Source organism: Emydura macquarii, unplaced genomic scaffold (assembly GCF_026122565.2).
Source record: "Emydura macquarii macquarii isolate MOO-44397 ecotype Brisbane River unplaced genomic scaffold, CSIRO-AGI_Emac_v2 contig_3603, whole genome shotgun sequence".
Lineage (NCBI taxonomy): Eukaryota > Metazoa > Chordata > Testudines > Chelidae > Emydura > Emydura macquarii.
Window position 1 is genome coordinate 10,160,890 of NW_027133740.1, and position 16,867 is coordinate 10,177,756.

At 37.8% G+C, this 16,867-nt stretch overlaps 1 protein-coding gene across 1 annotated transcript in view; it reads left to right on the top strand.

Moving 5' to 3' along the window:
* The window catches only part of BCHE (butyrylcholinesterase), a 39,451-nt gene that overhangs the window by 20,098 nt on the left and 2,486 nt on the right, over nucleotides 1–16,867 (top strand). The window contains exon 3 of the mRNA XM_067536429.1: nucleotides 9,147–9,313. Within this exon, the coding sequence (XP_067392530.1) occupies nucleotides 9,147–9,313 (167 nt within the window). The remainder of the gene's footprint in view (nucleotides 1–9,146; nucleotides 9,314–16,867) is intronic.

Here is a 16,867-nt window from a genome sequence, read left to right on the forward strand (position 1 = left end):
TCCCATCTGGTTTTTTTATTATTATTATTTTTTCATTCATTCATGTCAATCTTGGTTTTTCTTATTCCTCCACAGTTCTAGGCCTTTCCCACCCAAAGTGACTCTGAGAGGGATAAGTGGTTGCAGAGAGGGATTGGGAGGTATGGGAATATGTTAGGAGGTCATGAAGAGACAGGTTCTACCTTCTGGGAAGTATGAAGGCCTAGAGCATATTGGGAGAAAGGTTCTTTTTTTAAACCAGTATAAACCAAAAAAAGAGCAGAGTTTGGTTTAATTTAGAGTAACACCTGAGGTTTAAGCTGTTTAAGTGATTAGTTGTCTGTAAAGGGGGTTTTGCACTTGGCAAAACACACCAACTTTCCAAGACTCAATACATTATTTGTTTTAGTCCCAATATTTTGAAAACCAGTCTTGAGGACATTTTATGTGTGAGAAGACTTGACAAATGAGGCCCAAGCAATTCACCCACAAAAACCAGCTCAACGTGTGTGTCTTGTTGCACTTTATAAGTTTGTTGTAGGGTAGAACAGAATCGGACAAAAACAGAAGCAGCAGAATGTACTTCTTTTCCTGCCATTGATGTCATTTGAAATACTGCATACCACAATAATTTATTGCTTCAGACATTTATACACATCGCTGTTGTCACCAAGTAAGAATTTGGAAGGAATATCCTGAGCCTTATTTAGCATGTATAAGTGATAGAAAACCTAGCTGTGCAGGTCCTTCTCCAGTTTCTGGGAGTTGAAATGTGAGTCAGCTGGATCATACGGATTTCTCCAGGGATCAGCAGAAGAAATAATGTTTGCTTTTAATATTCCTCTCTCAGTTGTACTGCCCTATGATAGGGCTATGGGGCCACTTCCTGGTTATTAGATTACAAATTCTATTTTTCAGGAATGTGGGCGGCTGGAACTGAGTACAACAATAAAAAACAAACTTTCCAAAAATACCTCTTTAATATAGAAAGTAACTGAGGGTCTGGTTCTGCAACCTTACTCAAGTAAGTAGTACTCACATGGGTTTTTCTACTCAGTTCAGTGTGAATAATCACCTCGGACTCAATGTTAAGACTGTGGAATCGAAACCTAAGAGGGTCGGGGTTTTTGTGTTAACTTCCACTTGAGGAACAATGCATTTGTAATGCATATTTACTGTGGAATTTCAGAAATCCCTTCTTACAGAGATCAAATTAAATAAGATTAAACAAATAGATCACTATCTTAAAGAACTGCCTGCATTATTATTTATACTGAGTTCTATACGTTTGCCTGGTACTACAGGAATGTGGGGTCAGATTGTGGATTGTTGGTTGGAGGAGGGTGCCCAAGGTGGGAAAGGGTGCAAAGGAACAGGATATTTAAGAATAATATTACTGCAGCTTTTCCCATCAGCACTGAATATTCCACATATGCTGGTAGTGGTGATAATGACACTATTGGAGCTACCACTTTGCAAACTGGTACCTACTATAATCTTTGGATAAGAGAGAGGATAGTGAAATATTTCTGTTATCTTGTCTTTAATTTTAGCCTCCTAAGAATCAAAGCCCCAAAGAAACCATTTTTGAATAAAATATTAGGCATGATGCACTTGCACAGGGAGTCCATCCAATCATTTGATTGGCTAAGATGGGGAAACGTTCTGAAGAAATGTGTGAATTTTAAAAATCTGGAGAATACACTCATTATGCTGACTCACATATTGATAGCCCCAGTTGGTAATTATATTGACATCAAAGGTAATTATATATTTGTGAAGGGATAGTGTGTCCCATTCCATTTTATTCATTCAGGAGCAGTACTTCTCACAGTTTTGTTATTCTAAATGGCACATTCACGAACTTTGGATAATAGACCAGGTAGCACAATGCTTCTGTCATCTTATCTTTTTCTCTCAGTTACTGCAATAAGGGAGAGCCTGAGGAGTGTATTTTAGTATAAAATATTTTGGCACAGTATAAAGAATTTGCCCAGTGAACCCATCACATCATTTTATTAGATGGTAAATGATCAGTTGACTTGGGAAAATGTTCTGAATAGCTGTCTGAATTTACAAAATCTGGAGAGTAAACTCATTATACTGAATCACACATAGGCGGCCCCAATTGGTAGTGATATTGGCATCAAATGTAATCTCTGTATTCATGCAGCAAAAGCCTTTCACATTTCTTCCGACCCCTCTCCTTGATTGAAAAGTTTACACAATAATTGGCTCTTCTGGGGATATCTTTGTGTTTATTCTCCCAAGTAGTTGAAGGTGTTCTTCAGCATCTCTCTACCCTGCCATGAAGCAGAGTTTCCAGAACTATTTTTTTTTTCTGACACTGAATAGTAGTGCTCCTCAGCTTGAGGGCTTTGAGCTATCGGATGTGTGGCACTCCCCAGTGCCTACTTGACCCGTAGTGTGAAACTGATAGCTGTGTTTGAGGAAAACAGGAGATAGGCCAAATTGTTTCAGAGTTTGGGAAGATTTAACCAAGGTTTAACACCAAATCTGTAACTCCTTTCAATAAGACTGGGCAGGTAAATATCAGTTAAACTCCCAGTCTCATCCTCACTCCCTTTGGAAGTGTTATACCATATACAGGAGGCAAATGTGTGCTATCACTGGTTTGTAGTCCCTCTGGGAATCACACCACTGCCCAGAATTGTTATTAGCCTAGCAGAAAATGAAAATAGGTATAAATATCATGCATCATGGCCTTTAGAAATTATGTGAGACATCTGGATACGTTTGCCTGACTAATGCAACAAACACTTCCTGCCACTCTCTGAAATGATCTAGTGTCTCACATAGCTAGTTACATTTTGAAGGACTAGAACAGCATAAACATGGCTGGTGTTCCTCTTCAGCTCTCCAGCTAATTAAGAGTGGCCTTCTGTCCAACTGGAAGAGAGAGACAACAGCAAAACTATCTCTTTCACACTATAAAAAGTACTGGTCATCCATCTTGCCCAAAAAGCCTAGTCAAGATATTAAATATATTTTATTTGGTTAGTTTGCTCAACTCTCAGCATGGTTAACAAAGATATGCAATGTGACTTAATCACTAGCCCACAAATGAGTGTTAAAAAATATTGCTGGGGTCCCAATCCCATGATCCTTAATTCCTTCCTCAAACTACAGGACTCTGCCACTCCTATTTGCATTGAGTAGTCTCTTACTACACTGAAATTAATGGAACTACTCCCCCAGAGAGAGACCAGGGTGTTAAAGTCTGGCTCTTTCTAAAGCCAGAGCCTGCTGTCTGTACTCACACTGAGTGGTTCACTATTTCATTAATATTCCCACTGAAATCAATAGGCTAGATTGTGACCCATTGAGGAAATCATGAAAGCTAAAAATAAAAAAGAGATTCAAACTCACCTTCTCCTCCCTTAATTAAACTGTTTAAAGACTGGAGTCAAATTGGAACCTATTAGCATGATCACTGTTATTATTATTACAGCACCATAGAAGCCTTGAACAATTACCCACCCAGTTTTATAGACTGGTAAGAAATCGGATAGTGACTGATTCTGGGCATTGATGAAGAGATGAAGGGACTGGGAAACATTTCAGCATATGAACCTGTTAAAGAGGAGTACTTGTATATTCTGCCTGTGTTCAATATATGAAGGGAGAAGTTTCTCCTTACTATTTCACTACAAACGCACATAAACATATGCAGAAATCCAACTATCTAACAAACAGATCAACCAAATAGCTGTGTGTGTAAGCTATGAAAATCTAAGTTACTATGTATAATTAACAGTGCTGAAAGCATTTGAGTAGAAGAAGCCCAAAGTTGAAGGATGACTAAACACTTCTAAGCCATTTTCAGTGATATCTTCTTCTGAAAAAATTGTAAAACTGAGCATAGAAAACTTTTTTTTCCTGGGGCATTTCAGCATGCAACAGCACATTTGTGTTGGGGAATGGTAAAAGGACAATGCAGAAAGCCAACTGAAACTCTTTCACTGAAATTCTATTCACTAATTTACAGGTCTTGAAGAATTCATTTTTTGAATGCTAGTAAAAAATGTAATGAGTTGTTGCAAAATGATGAACATACACTACTCATCCCCAATGAGCAGTGGTAGCTATGTCTACTCCCGCTGACATAGTGCAGTCCACACCAGCGCAGTCATAGCATAGACAGAGCCTGAGACTAAAACCAAGCCCACAGGCTTCAGGGGGAGCACATACCTGTTCAAAGGCAGAATATGGCCTGTATGTGTACCCCATATATTAAATATGGGAATGTGACTTTAATACAATCTAGCTTTGCCCTGTTGTTTGCACACATCATGTAAGCTGGCACAACATGTTGATGAGGTTTTTGGCTTTATTTTTGTCTGAAACTGATCCTACTAAATTGGCTGAGACACCTGAATTACTTGGCTCCACTCATGCAACTCAAGACTGAGATCAACTCGAAGGAGTAGTTCCCCTTTCATCAATGTAATGTTGAGGAGATCAGGAAATAAGTTTGGCTGCCTCATGTTTATAAGGATTTATCATTATGAAACATATGAGTGTCCATGAATGACAGGAAGCTGTGCCACAATCAGAGTTCGGAGAAGCTCTTGGTTAGGGTTTCAGAGCATTTTCTTAAAAAAAAAAAAAAAAAAAAAAAGATTTAAAGAAAAATAGAATCTTAGAAATGTAGGACTGTAGGACTGGAGTCAGCCTAGTCAGCCCTCTGTGCTGAGGCAGGACCAAATATACCTAGACCATCCCTGACAGGTGTTTGTCTAACCTGTTCTTAAAAACCATCAATGATGGGTATTCCACAACTTCCTTTGGACACCTATTCCAGTGCTTAGCTATCCTTATAGTTAGAAAGCTTTTTCTAATATCTAACCTCTAAACCTCCTTTTTTGCAGAGTAAGCCCATTACTTCTTGTCCTATTTTAGGTGGGCATGGAGACCAATTGATCATCTTCCTCTTTATAACACCCATTCACATATTTGAAGACTGTTACCAGAGGTCCCCTAGGTCTTCTTTTTCTCAAGACTATATATGCCCAGTTTTTTTAACCTTTCCTCATAGATCAGGTTTTCTAAACCTTTTATCATTTTTGTTGCCATCCTCTAGACTCTTTCCAGTTTGCCCACATCTTCCTTAAAGTGTGGTGCCTAGAATTGGACACAGTACCCCAGCTGAGGCTTCGCCAGTGTTGAATAGAGTGGAACAATTACCTCCCATGTCTTACATGCGACATTCCTATTAATACACCCCAGAATAACTTAAGCTTTTTTTTGCCACTGCATCACATTGTTGACTCATATTCAATTTCTGACTCACTATACTCCTATATCTTTTATGACTAGTCAGTTATTCCTCATTTTGTAGCTGTGCTTTTGATTTTTTTTATTCCTAAGCATAGTACTTTGCATTTGTCTTTATTTAACTTAATTTTGTTGAATTCAGACCAATTCTCCAATTTGTCAAGGTTATTTTGAATTCTAATACTGTCCTCCAAAGTGCCGTCAACCCCTCCCAGCTTGGTGTCATCCATAAATTTTATAAGAATACTCTCCGTTCCATTATCCGAGTTATTAATGAAAATATTGTATAATACTGCAAGACTGACCCCTGCAGGCCCCACTAGATATGGCCCCCCAGATTGACAACAAACCATTGATAACTATTCTTTGAGTATGGTCTTTCAACCAGTTTTGCATTCACCTTATAGTAATTTCTCTATTTTTCTTATGAGAATGTCATGTCAAAAGCCTTACTAAAACCAAGATATATCACATCTATAGTTTCTCCCCTATCCACAAGGTCAGAAACCCTGTCAAAAATAAATTAGGTTGGTTTGGCATAATTTGTTCTTGACAAATCTTGGCTATTCCTTATAACCCTTATATCCTCTAGGTTCTCATAAATTTATTGTTTAATAATTTGTTCCAGGATCTTTCCAGGTATCAAAATTAGGTTGATTGGTCTTTATAATTCACTGTGTGCTCTTTGTTCCCCTTTTGTTCCCATAGATGAAATGTTATACCAAAGTGTGGTTACTTTCCAAAATTTGAGGTTGGTTTTGACATAGAAAAATTGCTCTTCATCTGGAAACAGTGCAAAAGAATGGCACTTCCTAATGTCCACAAAAGAAGCTCCTGTGAACATTAGGAGACATGCAGAAGGGGATCCCCTCTCCTCTTAAGGTGTTCAATAGGAGACCTCCTCTTTTCTCCATCCAACATTAAATTGGAGGCTGTGGCTAACCAGAGGTTGCAGGAGGTGGCTGGGGACAAGGGTGTATGGAAATGCCCAAGTGCTGATGAAACAACTGCAAAAGATGAAAGCTTATTAAGAAGATATGTTCCAGGGGAGATCCAAGTTCTGCTGGCAAGCACTTACCTCAGCTGTAAACCTGGCAAAGAGCATAAGAGTGGCTTCCCCTTTCCTGTGCTCCTTAGTATGCGGGCAACTGTGGAATTTCATGGGGCAGAGGCAACTGGGTTGTCTCAAGAGTTGGGGTAGACTGGGAAGTGAGCGTTTTGGGGAGATGGTGGAGAGGAGATTTCAGGAATGGGCAGCCATTAAAACTGGAGTCTGGTTTCCAAGGATAACGATGAGCCCTGCACAGAAAATTTTCAGCAGCACCAGGCTCCCACTAGTTCAGGGGTGGCCAACCCGCCACTCGCGAGCCGCATGCGGCTCTTTGCTGATACAAATGCGGCTCTTGGCTCTTTGCTCTTTGTGGCTCTTTGCTCTTTGACAAGCTGCCGCCGAAATTGACGGAGCAGCGCAAATTCTCAGTGGAGGGTAAGGTAAATGTGGCTCTTTGCGGCTCTTCGTCTCTGACTGGTTGGCCACCCCTGCACTAGTTACAAGGCACGCTTCTGTCACAAGGGGGCAGAGTTAAGGCTGTGCATACAACCTCATCTTTGTCATCGCTTAACACTTGAGTTCTTGCCCATTCAATCATAATATTATCTTAATACATTTATTTTGTATAGAATTATTATAGAACGTTGAGGAGTTACTCCATAAACCACGGAATTCCCAGATTATATTGGGAGTTACAATGCTCATGATAACATTATTAACAAGAAGGAATGAAAAATAAGTATGATAGGAACAGATAGATTACAAATCTAACCAATTGTTGTTACAAGTTTAAAAGATTATAATTACGTGGTCTCTTTGCATTGTTGTATCTGGGAACTGTTTTTTAATCTCTGGAAATTTTCAGTAAGAAGGGAGTTATAGTACATTTCTTGTTAAGATGGTAAGTACTCTAGCAATGTAGAAAGAATGTTATAATCAACATGTTCTTGTATGGTAATATACTGTATTAATCTTATCGTGTTTTCAATCATTTTTAGTAAAGTATATCTGCATTCATAGGTACAAACCTCCTTATTATCTGTAAATTACAATTTGGAATGTCATGATTTATTTTATAGCATAAAGGCTGTTAAATGAATACTGACAGCACTATTAGTGCTCCGATTTTGAACTGAAGTACAAGTCAGCTCTGTTTAAGTCACTGTTTTCGGAATCCACAAATAAATATGCAGTTAAAAGTGTTCCATAAGTTAATCAGAGCAGAATTAGTAAAGAAGTGAGCAAGTTAGAAACATCGGAATTGCCATGCCAGATCAGATAAATAGATCTTTTAGTGTAATATCCTGTCTCTACCAGTGGCCAGTATCCAATGCTTTAGAATAAAGCAAAACATTAAAGATGGACCAATAACTAGACTCATTTAGAATATATAGTGGTTCTGATATTCTAGCAATATTTAGATAACTGAACATGAATATTACTTATCCTCCTATCCCAGCCCATCATTGGTAAGTAGCACGCCTCTGAATTCCACACCCACTGGGATTCTTTTCTTATTTTTGTCCTCTGAAAATGGCCTCTTATGGCTTGAACCCTGTTTTGCTCACTTACTTTTCAACATTGAATTCCCCTCCTCCTCATCAACAGCTATTCAGGAAGCTGCCTGTGGATGGAGTTTCCTTCATACCATGAAAAAGACTTCTGATTTAGAGACAGGAGGCTGTCCTGCGTACATAATGCATCAGCAGGGCAGGAAAGGCTATTCTCCAGTGCTTCGCTACTGTACTGACTACCTGAGATGATAACACTCCAGACTCTTAGGCAGCAGTTTCCAGCAAGAAAAACCAAAGTGTTTTCCTAATTTAAGCACTCAAGTAGAATGTTTAATTGTCTTTTTCACCCTGTCTGAGCTTCCCCAGCTTTACATTTGAATAGTCACAAATCATCCAGTCTTTATGTAAATCATACTATATTAGTCTCAAAGGTCTCCTGCAACAATAAATTATCTTAAGCCTTCCTCTCTTCTGCAACTTAAACCAACTTCTTTTTCATCAAGTGCTATCTATTTCTATACAATAAAACTCACCCCTCTGGAGGAAAAACTGGATAACAATTTTCATGCCCCTAGAACCACATCTCCATCTTAAACTCAGTTTATCCATTGGGACCCATCATAATATTTGCCAGTACTGCAACTAATGGCTCTGGTTCTCTTTGATACTAAACACATCCTACTAGATGCTGAGTAACCTTTCATTTTCATTTAGCACATTGTAATTAAGGGCCTTTTCTTCTAATACAAAAGACATCCTCATCTTCTCTTATGACCTAGCTCTAAACAAGGCTTAGACTCCAGTCACCTCATTTACATAGATGCAAAACTTTACTTGTAGAACCTCTCTATATACCTGATCAACACAAGCCAATGCACTCAATTAGAATTAGACATTAGCAACCAAATTAAAATATAGGTAATACAAACTCATGAATTTACTGTTTTTTAGTCACCTGTAATAGATTGTATCTTTTCTCAGACCTTCTGAGGTCAACACATGCAATTTATGGAAGTTGGTTTTATTAACTTCATTTTTTCCTTTAGGATAAGAAAAAAACAAAAATTAATCTGAATATATTTAGTTTTATTTTTGTTAATTAAACTTGGTGGTATGAAAAATTTAAAGTTTTAGTGTTTTGGGTGGTGTTTTTATATCCATAATTTACAAAAGGCGCTGCAGTAATTCCAAACTAACATATTCATGTCGGATATAAAATAACGTGTCAATAGTATAATTTTACTCTATTGATGTGCACAGGTAATTTCCCATGAGAAATTAAATATTTCTCTTTAATCATTTAGAACTCCAAATGGGACTCAGATTAATGGAACCAGATGGCCAATCTTCACTACCACTGAACAAAAATACTTAACATTAAACACTGAAGCTTCAAAGATATATACAAAATTACGTGCTCAGCAGTGTCGATTCTGGAATGTGTTTTTTCCCAAAGTCCTGGAGATGACAGGTAAACTTTTGGTAAATATTCATGCATAGAGTATGCTGCTCAGTACAAGCTCACCTTCCTGATAGTAGCACTGCATTTCAATTTGAATCTCAAAGCTTACATTTGAAAAGGTTATTTCAATGGAATCAAATCCTGAGGTCTTTACTCAGGCAGCCTCTCATTCACTTCAGCAGGAGTTTGTCTTGTTACTCTTCAGTGTGTTATGCAACTCCAAATGTGTTTGATTCACAGAGACCTGATACGACTGCTACAGCTTCCAGCTGAGGGGCTTTTGTTGAAGCTGTAGTGGAGCAAGCTGTTAATGCTGGAGGTACCAAGTTTGGTCCCCAGTAATGACCATGATGGCTAAAAATGGGAGCTTGTCTGTGGTTAGAACTGCCAATGGCTGCAGATGCTTAGGATAAGCTTTCTCTACCCTTTAGACCTAATCCATAGAAGATGTGAGTTTGCTGCATCTGCCAGCTGGGGGATTTGGTTCTTTAGCCCAAGCTGTAGAAGCTTGTGTTTTATATCTGGAGTTCCAGGGCTCAACCTCTGGTGACAACCATGATGACAGTAGTTATATAAAGACAGCATAAAAAGAATGGAGTATTGGCTAATACAAAATTCCACTGCATTTTAAGTAAGATTGTCTGTATTGTGCTTTTGCAATGTTTTTCTAAATCACTTTTCATAACTTTTTATTAGTGATGGATAATTGTTACAAGGTTTGGAGTTATGGTTTCAGTGCGGTTTGGACTTCTGTGTTCAGTCATGGAGACTGAAAACTTGGGATACTTAACCTGAAACATTGTCATGCTACCTAAATCCATTCAGACTTCAATAGCTGGCTAGATATCTCTTGAAAACTGATTTTTTTGTCAGGGTTCTGGTAGCTCTTGCTTTTTTAGTGAGCCAATGGTACAGATCAGGGTTGTGTTCCCCTGGCTATTCCTTAGGGGCATTCTTCCTACAAATGTTTTTGAGTTCCAACCCTCATCTAAGCCTGGGAGGAAAGAAGTGTGAAAAGAAAATCACTTTTTTGGAAAGTTGAAGTGATTATTTCACAACCTTCCATAAGGTTCAGTTTATGGTTGGCCCTAGAAATGGGTAAATGTTCATGGTGGCAAGTTTCCTTGGGTTTTTCTGAAACGGTGAATTAATTCCTATTTAGTGCCCTTTTGTCTATTACATTTCTGATCGGGCTCCTGCTGAAGTCATTATAACTTTTCCCATTTACTTCAAAGGGAGCAGGATCTGTCTAATATCTTTATATTCGATTGAGATCATATCACTGCAATTTACTGAGCTTGAGATCACAAAATCTAAGGGGATAGGACCGGATCATGGGAATGATCTTAAATTGTCCAATAAAACCCTTTTGCTTTAATCTATTCTGTTCTGTTTAGGTTCTTATAGTATGCCACATTATCTGAGTACAACATTCCTGCTCACTTCAATAGAAGCAGATTGGGCTCATCAGTATGTTGTAGGAGATGCTCAGTAGCTCTCAGCATCAGACCTCATTTTATTAAATGAAAAAAAGAAGAGAAACAGTATTTTTAACCAATTCAACGTATTATTTGCTGTTTGGGTGACACTTTGCTGTGTCTCTGATCATAACACCCTGCCATTTGGTGGCTGTGTGGGAGATTTTACAAAATAGCAAGTATATTTTTGGGGGGTGAATTTGGGTCATTTTCAGGCGAGAAGTGGGAATTTCAGCTCTACACACAGTTGGTTTAATCTGCGTTTTGATAATCAGGCATTACTCATAAAAATGATAATTGTATACTCCATCTGTTTGGATGATGTTATTGATATACAAATGCACTGTGTATACCAAATGTTCTGTGACACGATGTATATCAACACACATGCTTCAGCATCGCTTGGCAGGCCAACAGAGTTGCCTTTCATGTCCTTGGGCTGGGACAGATTACAAGGCACATCTCTTGATCTGCTTAGAGACATGAAAGTATGTTTCTTCGTATACTATAAATCATTTAGTTTAATCTCTAATTTCATACGTATGTTTCAAACATACTCTTGACAAAAGTAAAGCTCTGATCAAGGAAGGGGACTACGTGTTGTTAGTCCTGGGTGTCATTTTGGCACTGCCATTCTTTTGAGAAGAAACATGAGACCTTTGTATATTTATGTTTCCTATGCAACCTCTTCCAGCTGTGAGAAAGAAATCATTTTAGTTTCCACTGATAAACTTTGTAGGAGGCACTTTTATTGCAAAGGTTCTTTTCAATGAAACACTGAGTTCAAAAATATTATTTTGTATCTCATTAGCTCCTTTCAGTCCCAGAGGACCCAAAGCACTTCACATACCATAGACAGAGATGTGACCAGAAATCACTTTACCCAACATTGAAACACAGCCACCTCTTAGATGGAAGTTCACAACTGCTTTAATGCACAGCAACACTGCACAACAATTTAGGACACAAAGAGAAGAAAAATATGATATTCAGTTAAAAGTGCAGTGGAATTTAGGTAGACAGGAGTGTAATGATTCCACCTGGAATCTGAAAAGGATGCTCCTACTGACATGTTTACTTTTGCAAAAAGTGCAGTTGATTTTTTTTAAGTACTGCAAGTGGTCAGAGCCTCTGTTTTAGCTTATCTGAAAAAATGGCACCACCAACCATACAGTGTCCTCTGTCACCGTGCTGGGGAATCAGTTTGGTACTGAGCCACCTACTAAGTCATCTTCCTCTCCTATACTATTTATTACTCGGAGGGCTCCTATCGACATAATGACCAGGCCCAACACTGCTCAGCATATAAGCAAAGCTGGCTCTACCACAAATTAAGTAAGACAGACAGTTGGCGTTAAGAAAAGTTCTGGGCACTCAACTGTTCAAGCAGGAACAGATTTAAATATTCAGTTTTGAGGACTTTGACTGAAATATATATATTTTTATTCTGACAATAAACTAACCTAGTAAATCCCATGCACAAACTTTAAGATTTAAATATTCATCATGAAAAGGCAAAAAGATTAGTCGGAGGGTACTAGCGTGGGCACTATTCACAGAAGTCCTCCTGATGACAGATTCTAAAAGGGTTATCAGATTTAAGAGCTAGAAGACACTAGTCCTTAATTGTAAGGAACAGGAACTAGAATCATAGATTAATGTACTCAAAAGAAGTTAGTAACTCTTGAACAGCCTCTAGTTCTAACAGATATTAATGATTAAAGCATTATGTGTCCAAATGAATGTTCCTCCAACACTCCAACAAACTGTAATGCATTCAGACCCCTAACTACAGCAGTGCCTGTCTCCCCTTGAGCTGGCTATAGGCAGAACAACTTTCAGTTTCCACTCCATTAGTTCCTCTGTTTTGTTTTGTTTTGTTTTTAATGATTTTTTTTAATTAAAGTCATATTATATCATTATATACTACCTATGAAGAAACAAAACAAAGAGAAAACTTCAGAATAGTCTTATCAAAGGATTTTGTGAATGTTCTAAGAAAAACGTCCGAAGAAAACTAAGATTAAGCTTGAAAATCTTACCTGTACAAAAAATAGTATCCAAAAGCATTATTCATTAGACAAATACTCAGCTGTATGCAGATTATTAAAAATGCAACAAATCAGAAAGTTCAGTATCAGAATCAGTTTCCAAATGATTTTGGGTTAGAGTCAGCAACCATTACTAATGTTGAATAGCTCCATTAATAGCAGCGGGTCTAGTCTCAGGGTAAGACACTACTTAATGTAAGGGTGGCAGGATATGATCCCTAACGTCCTCTGTACCTTAATTTAATTTGTCTAGTCCCACCGGCCTGCAACCTCACTAGTAAGGGAGGTAAAACTTATTACAATATTGTACCATCTGAACATCTCTACTGACTGTTAGAAGAAAATAAAAATCTAATGAACTCTTTAAAAACAAACAAATAAACAAGAAACCTGCTTTGTTGGTTAAAGCTGCACAGAACTGCTTAAATTTGTACAGATGTTTAAAGAACATCCCAGAGAGATGTCAAAATACTCCTAATCCTGCAGACCCCTGCACTTGGATAGTTCTCAGTGCAGGATCAGTCCTTAATATTTATCAGAGCTGTGAGTCAGTAAGATATTTGCAGGTACACTAAATAATAACAGTTGGATAGGATGGAAACATTACTCCTGACTTATGTTTTCTAGTAAATTATACTATATCATAAATGTTATGTGACCTCTGTCCAGTTCCTATTGTCCATACCACAAAAATACATTCACAACTGGTGCCCTTCTGGCAGAGTTGGTAGCGGGGCAAATAAGGGCATGGAGCCAAATTTATCTCTAATGTAATTCCACTGAAATTAGGGTACTGTGATCTCACCAAGGCAATGTGTTGGGCAAAGGGATGTATTGCCAAGTTCTTGATCTGTGCGCATGCAGAAGACTTTGTTTTCTTTCTTTGTCAGGCTGGCCCCTTTCATGAGCATTAAGGGCCTAATCCACAGGCTAATGAAATCAAAGACCCTGTATCAGGTTAATTATTACGTTTTTATTATTCATTATTATTATTTACTGTTATTCTTTTATTATTTATTATTTTTATTTTTAATCATGCCCTGCAAATATTTTTGGATAATCAACTACAAAACCTTTCGAGATTTGCAAAGATAAGCAGATTTTGCCATATAAAAATGCATTTAAGCTGTGGCATCTATTAAAATGTATTCATTATTTCAATGGTTGGCTTTTGTAGTATGATAGTAGATTCAAGTAACCTAGTGCTCTGACTTGTAATTATTGGTCAAACTGAATTCTCTAATCTCTTTTTGTCTTCTTTCTGTCAGCCCATCTAAGTCACAGGTGGTTGCTTCAAAGAGATTGATGATGTTGACGATAATGGGATGCATTGACTTGTGACTTCAATTTTGATCTTATCTCTGAAAAAGAGCAAACAAATGGGAACCCGAGTTCTTATTTCAGTGCTTTAGTTTCTCTCTTTTTCTTTTAGATTCATAGTGGTGGATAGTTTGAATTTCTCATGGTCCATTTTCTACAGCTCACTCACTCCCTTTTAATATCTGGTAGCACCGAAATGTCTCATAATTCATAATCCAGATCAATGATTTCTGATTAGAGATTTATAAACTGGAGTTGTATTCAAGTTTATAAAACATTTGGGCATAAATACTTTCCAATCATTAAGATATCTGACTCTCTTTATCTGAACTATTTAAGAAGAAATGTAACAGTTGCCTAAATCGCTAATTGGACAACATTGCATGGATAAATGGGACTGGATACCCATAATCAAGTCTAAGAAAAGCAATAAGATCCAGGTGTTTTTTCTCAATATAGTAATGGTCCAAATGCTAAATTACCCATCCATTTGACATAGTTGCAAATAATTTGGCTTCATCTAAGTGTTGTGCAAAATTAAGCACTCGGGACTTTTTCAAGGGGAAAAGGCAGTATGCCGCATTTATTGACAGAAACTAAAGTAATAACTAACTTAAACCTACACACACACACACACACACACACATTCATGCGCCCAAACATACCAGAAAGCGTTCTATAGTTATATATAGCTACCAGTCCTGGTTGTGGCTTGAGATCGTAGCTAGGGTCCGTTGCTGGAGTTCGTGGCTCATGGCAGCTACCTGGCCAGGGAAGCTGGGCACGAGGAGAGCAGGGTCCTTGTCGGGCGCGCACCGACGCTCTTCTTTAGATGATGTGTAGAATGCTGTTTTTTCCCCCAAAGCCTTGAAATCTCACCCAGTCTTTTATAGGTTTTTCAGTTCTGCTGTGTCACGTCGCTTCTCTGTGACCCTTGATTGCTGGTACAATAGCAGACGTGACTTTCAGCTTGTTCTTTGATGTCTTTGATTAAGTTTGATTAAGTTTTTCTGGGGTGGATCCTTCTTTGCTTTTTGGGGCTATGTTCACACTCTTCAGCCTAGGATGGACTTCACACTTCATCAGGACAACTTCATCAAGACAAGCTGGCAGTTTGGGTCTGACTCACACACACATACACCCTCCATTCATACCTTGTTCAGATAACTATCTTATTCATCTAAAGGTTTAGAAAGGGTTTGACACAAGATGGAGTACATAGGGTCAAAATGGGGTTTTACATTCACAATATGGACTATGACTGAGAGAAGTTCAAATGTTACATGATATCAATAATAACCATATAGAGGTTGACACAAATAAGGGTATGAATTAAAAGATATGAATTAATCTACAGGGTCACAATTACAATTAAAAGCTATGAATTAAGCTACAGGGTTACAATTACAATTTTATTCCTACATAAGAGCCTGATTTCTTATTTAAATTAAAAAATTATGCAGAGAGCAGTACTTATGGTCAGAAAAGTGACGTTAAAAGTACAGCATTTAGTATCCGCTCCCCACAGGTCTTATGAGTCATGTTTATATATTTTATTGACCAAAAAAAGTTTTTAATTTTGGAAAAGCACAAGCTTTGGGGGGGTTTAGTAATGAGAAAACTGGTCAGGAGAAAATAAGAAATGACCTGAACTTTTCCCAAAACTCAAATCTAGTCAAGCCCTAACTATTTTGGAGGGTTAGGGAAAAAAAACATTTGGTTCATCTATTTTTTATATTTTTTGCACATCTTCATTCTTCTTGCCTTCACTGTGCTCCAGAAGCAAAAGTACTGAACTGCTCCTAATATTACTGAAACCAGGAAGGAATTAAAATCTTATTTAAAAGTCTCCTCTTGTTAAATTGCCAACCTGATTTCCAGACTAAACAGGTTTGGAAAAATTCAGCAGACCTGATGCTAAATTTGATCCCTTTTGACATAAGAATGGTCATACTAGCAGCATACTAGCAATGGTCACACCATTGGTCTGTCTAGCCCAGTAACTGTGACAGTAGCCAGTGCCAACTACTTCACAGGGAATAAACACACCAGGGCAATTATCGAATGATCCATCCCTGTCAAGCAGTCACACTTACTAGCAGTCAAAGGTTTAAGGACATCTGGAGCATAAGGTTGTGTTCCTGACCATTTTGTCTAATAGCCATTGATGGGCCTATAATCCATGAATTTATTAATTCTTTTTTTCAACCCAGTTATGCTTTTGACTTTCATAACATCCTTTGGCAAAGAGTTCCACAGGTTGACTGTGAAGAAGTACTTCCTTATGTTTGTCTTAAACCTGCTGCCTGTTAATTTCATTGAGTGACCTCTGGTTCTTGTGTTAAGGGGTAAATAACTCTTCCCTATTCACTTTCACCATTCATGATTTTATAGACCTCTGTCATATCCCCATTTACTCATCTCATTTCTAAAATGAACAATCCCAGTTTTTTTAATCTCTCATCGTATGAAAGCTGTTCTATACTCCTAATCAGTTTTGTTGTCCTTGACTGTACCTTTTCCATTTTAATATATCTTATTTTGAGATGGGGCAACCAGAACTACACTCAATATTCAAGGCATGGGCATGGATTTACATGGTGGCAAATTATTATTTTCAGTCTTATTATGTATCTCTTTCTTAATGGTTCTTAACATTCTGTTAGGCTTTTTTGATTGCCACTGCACATTAAGCAGATGTTTTCAGAGAACTA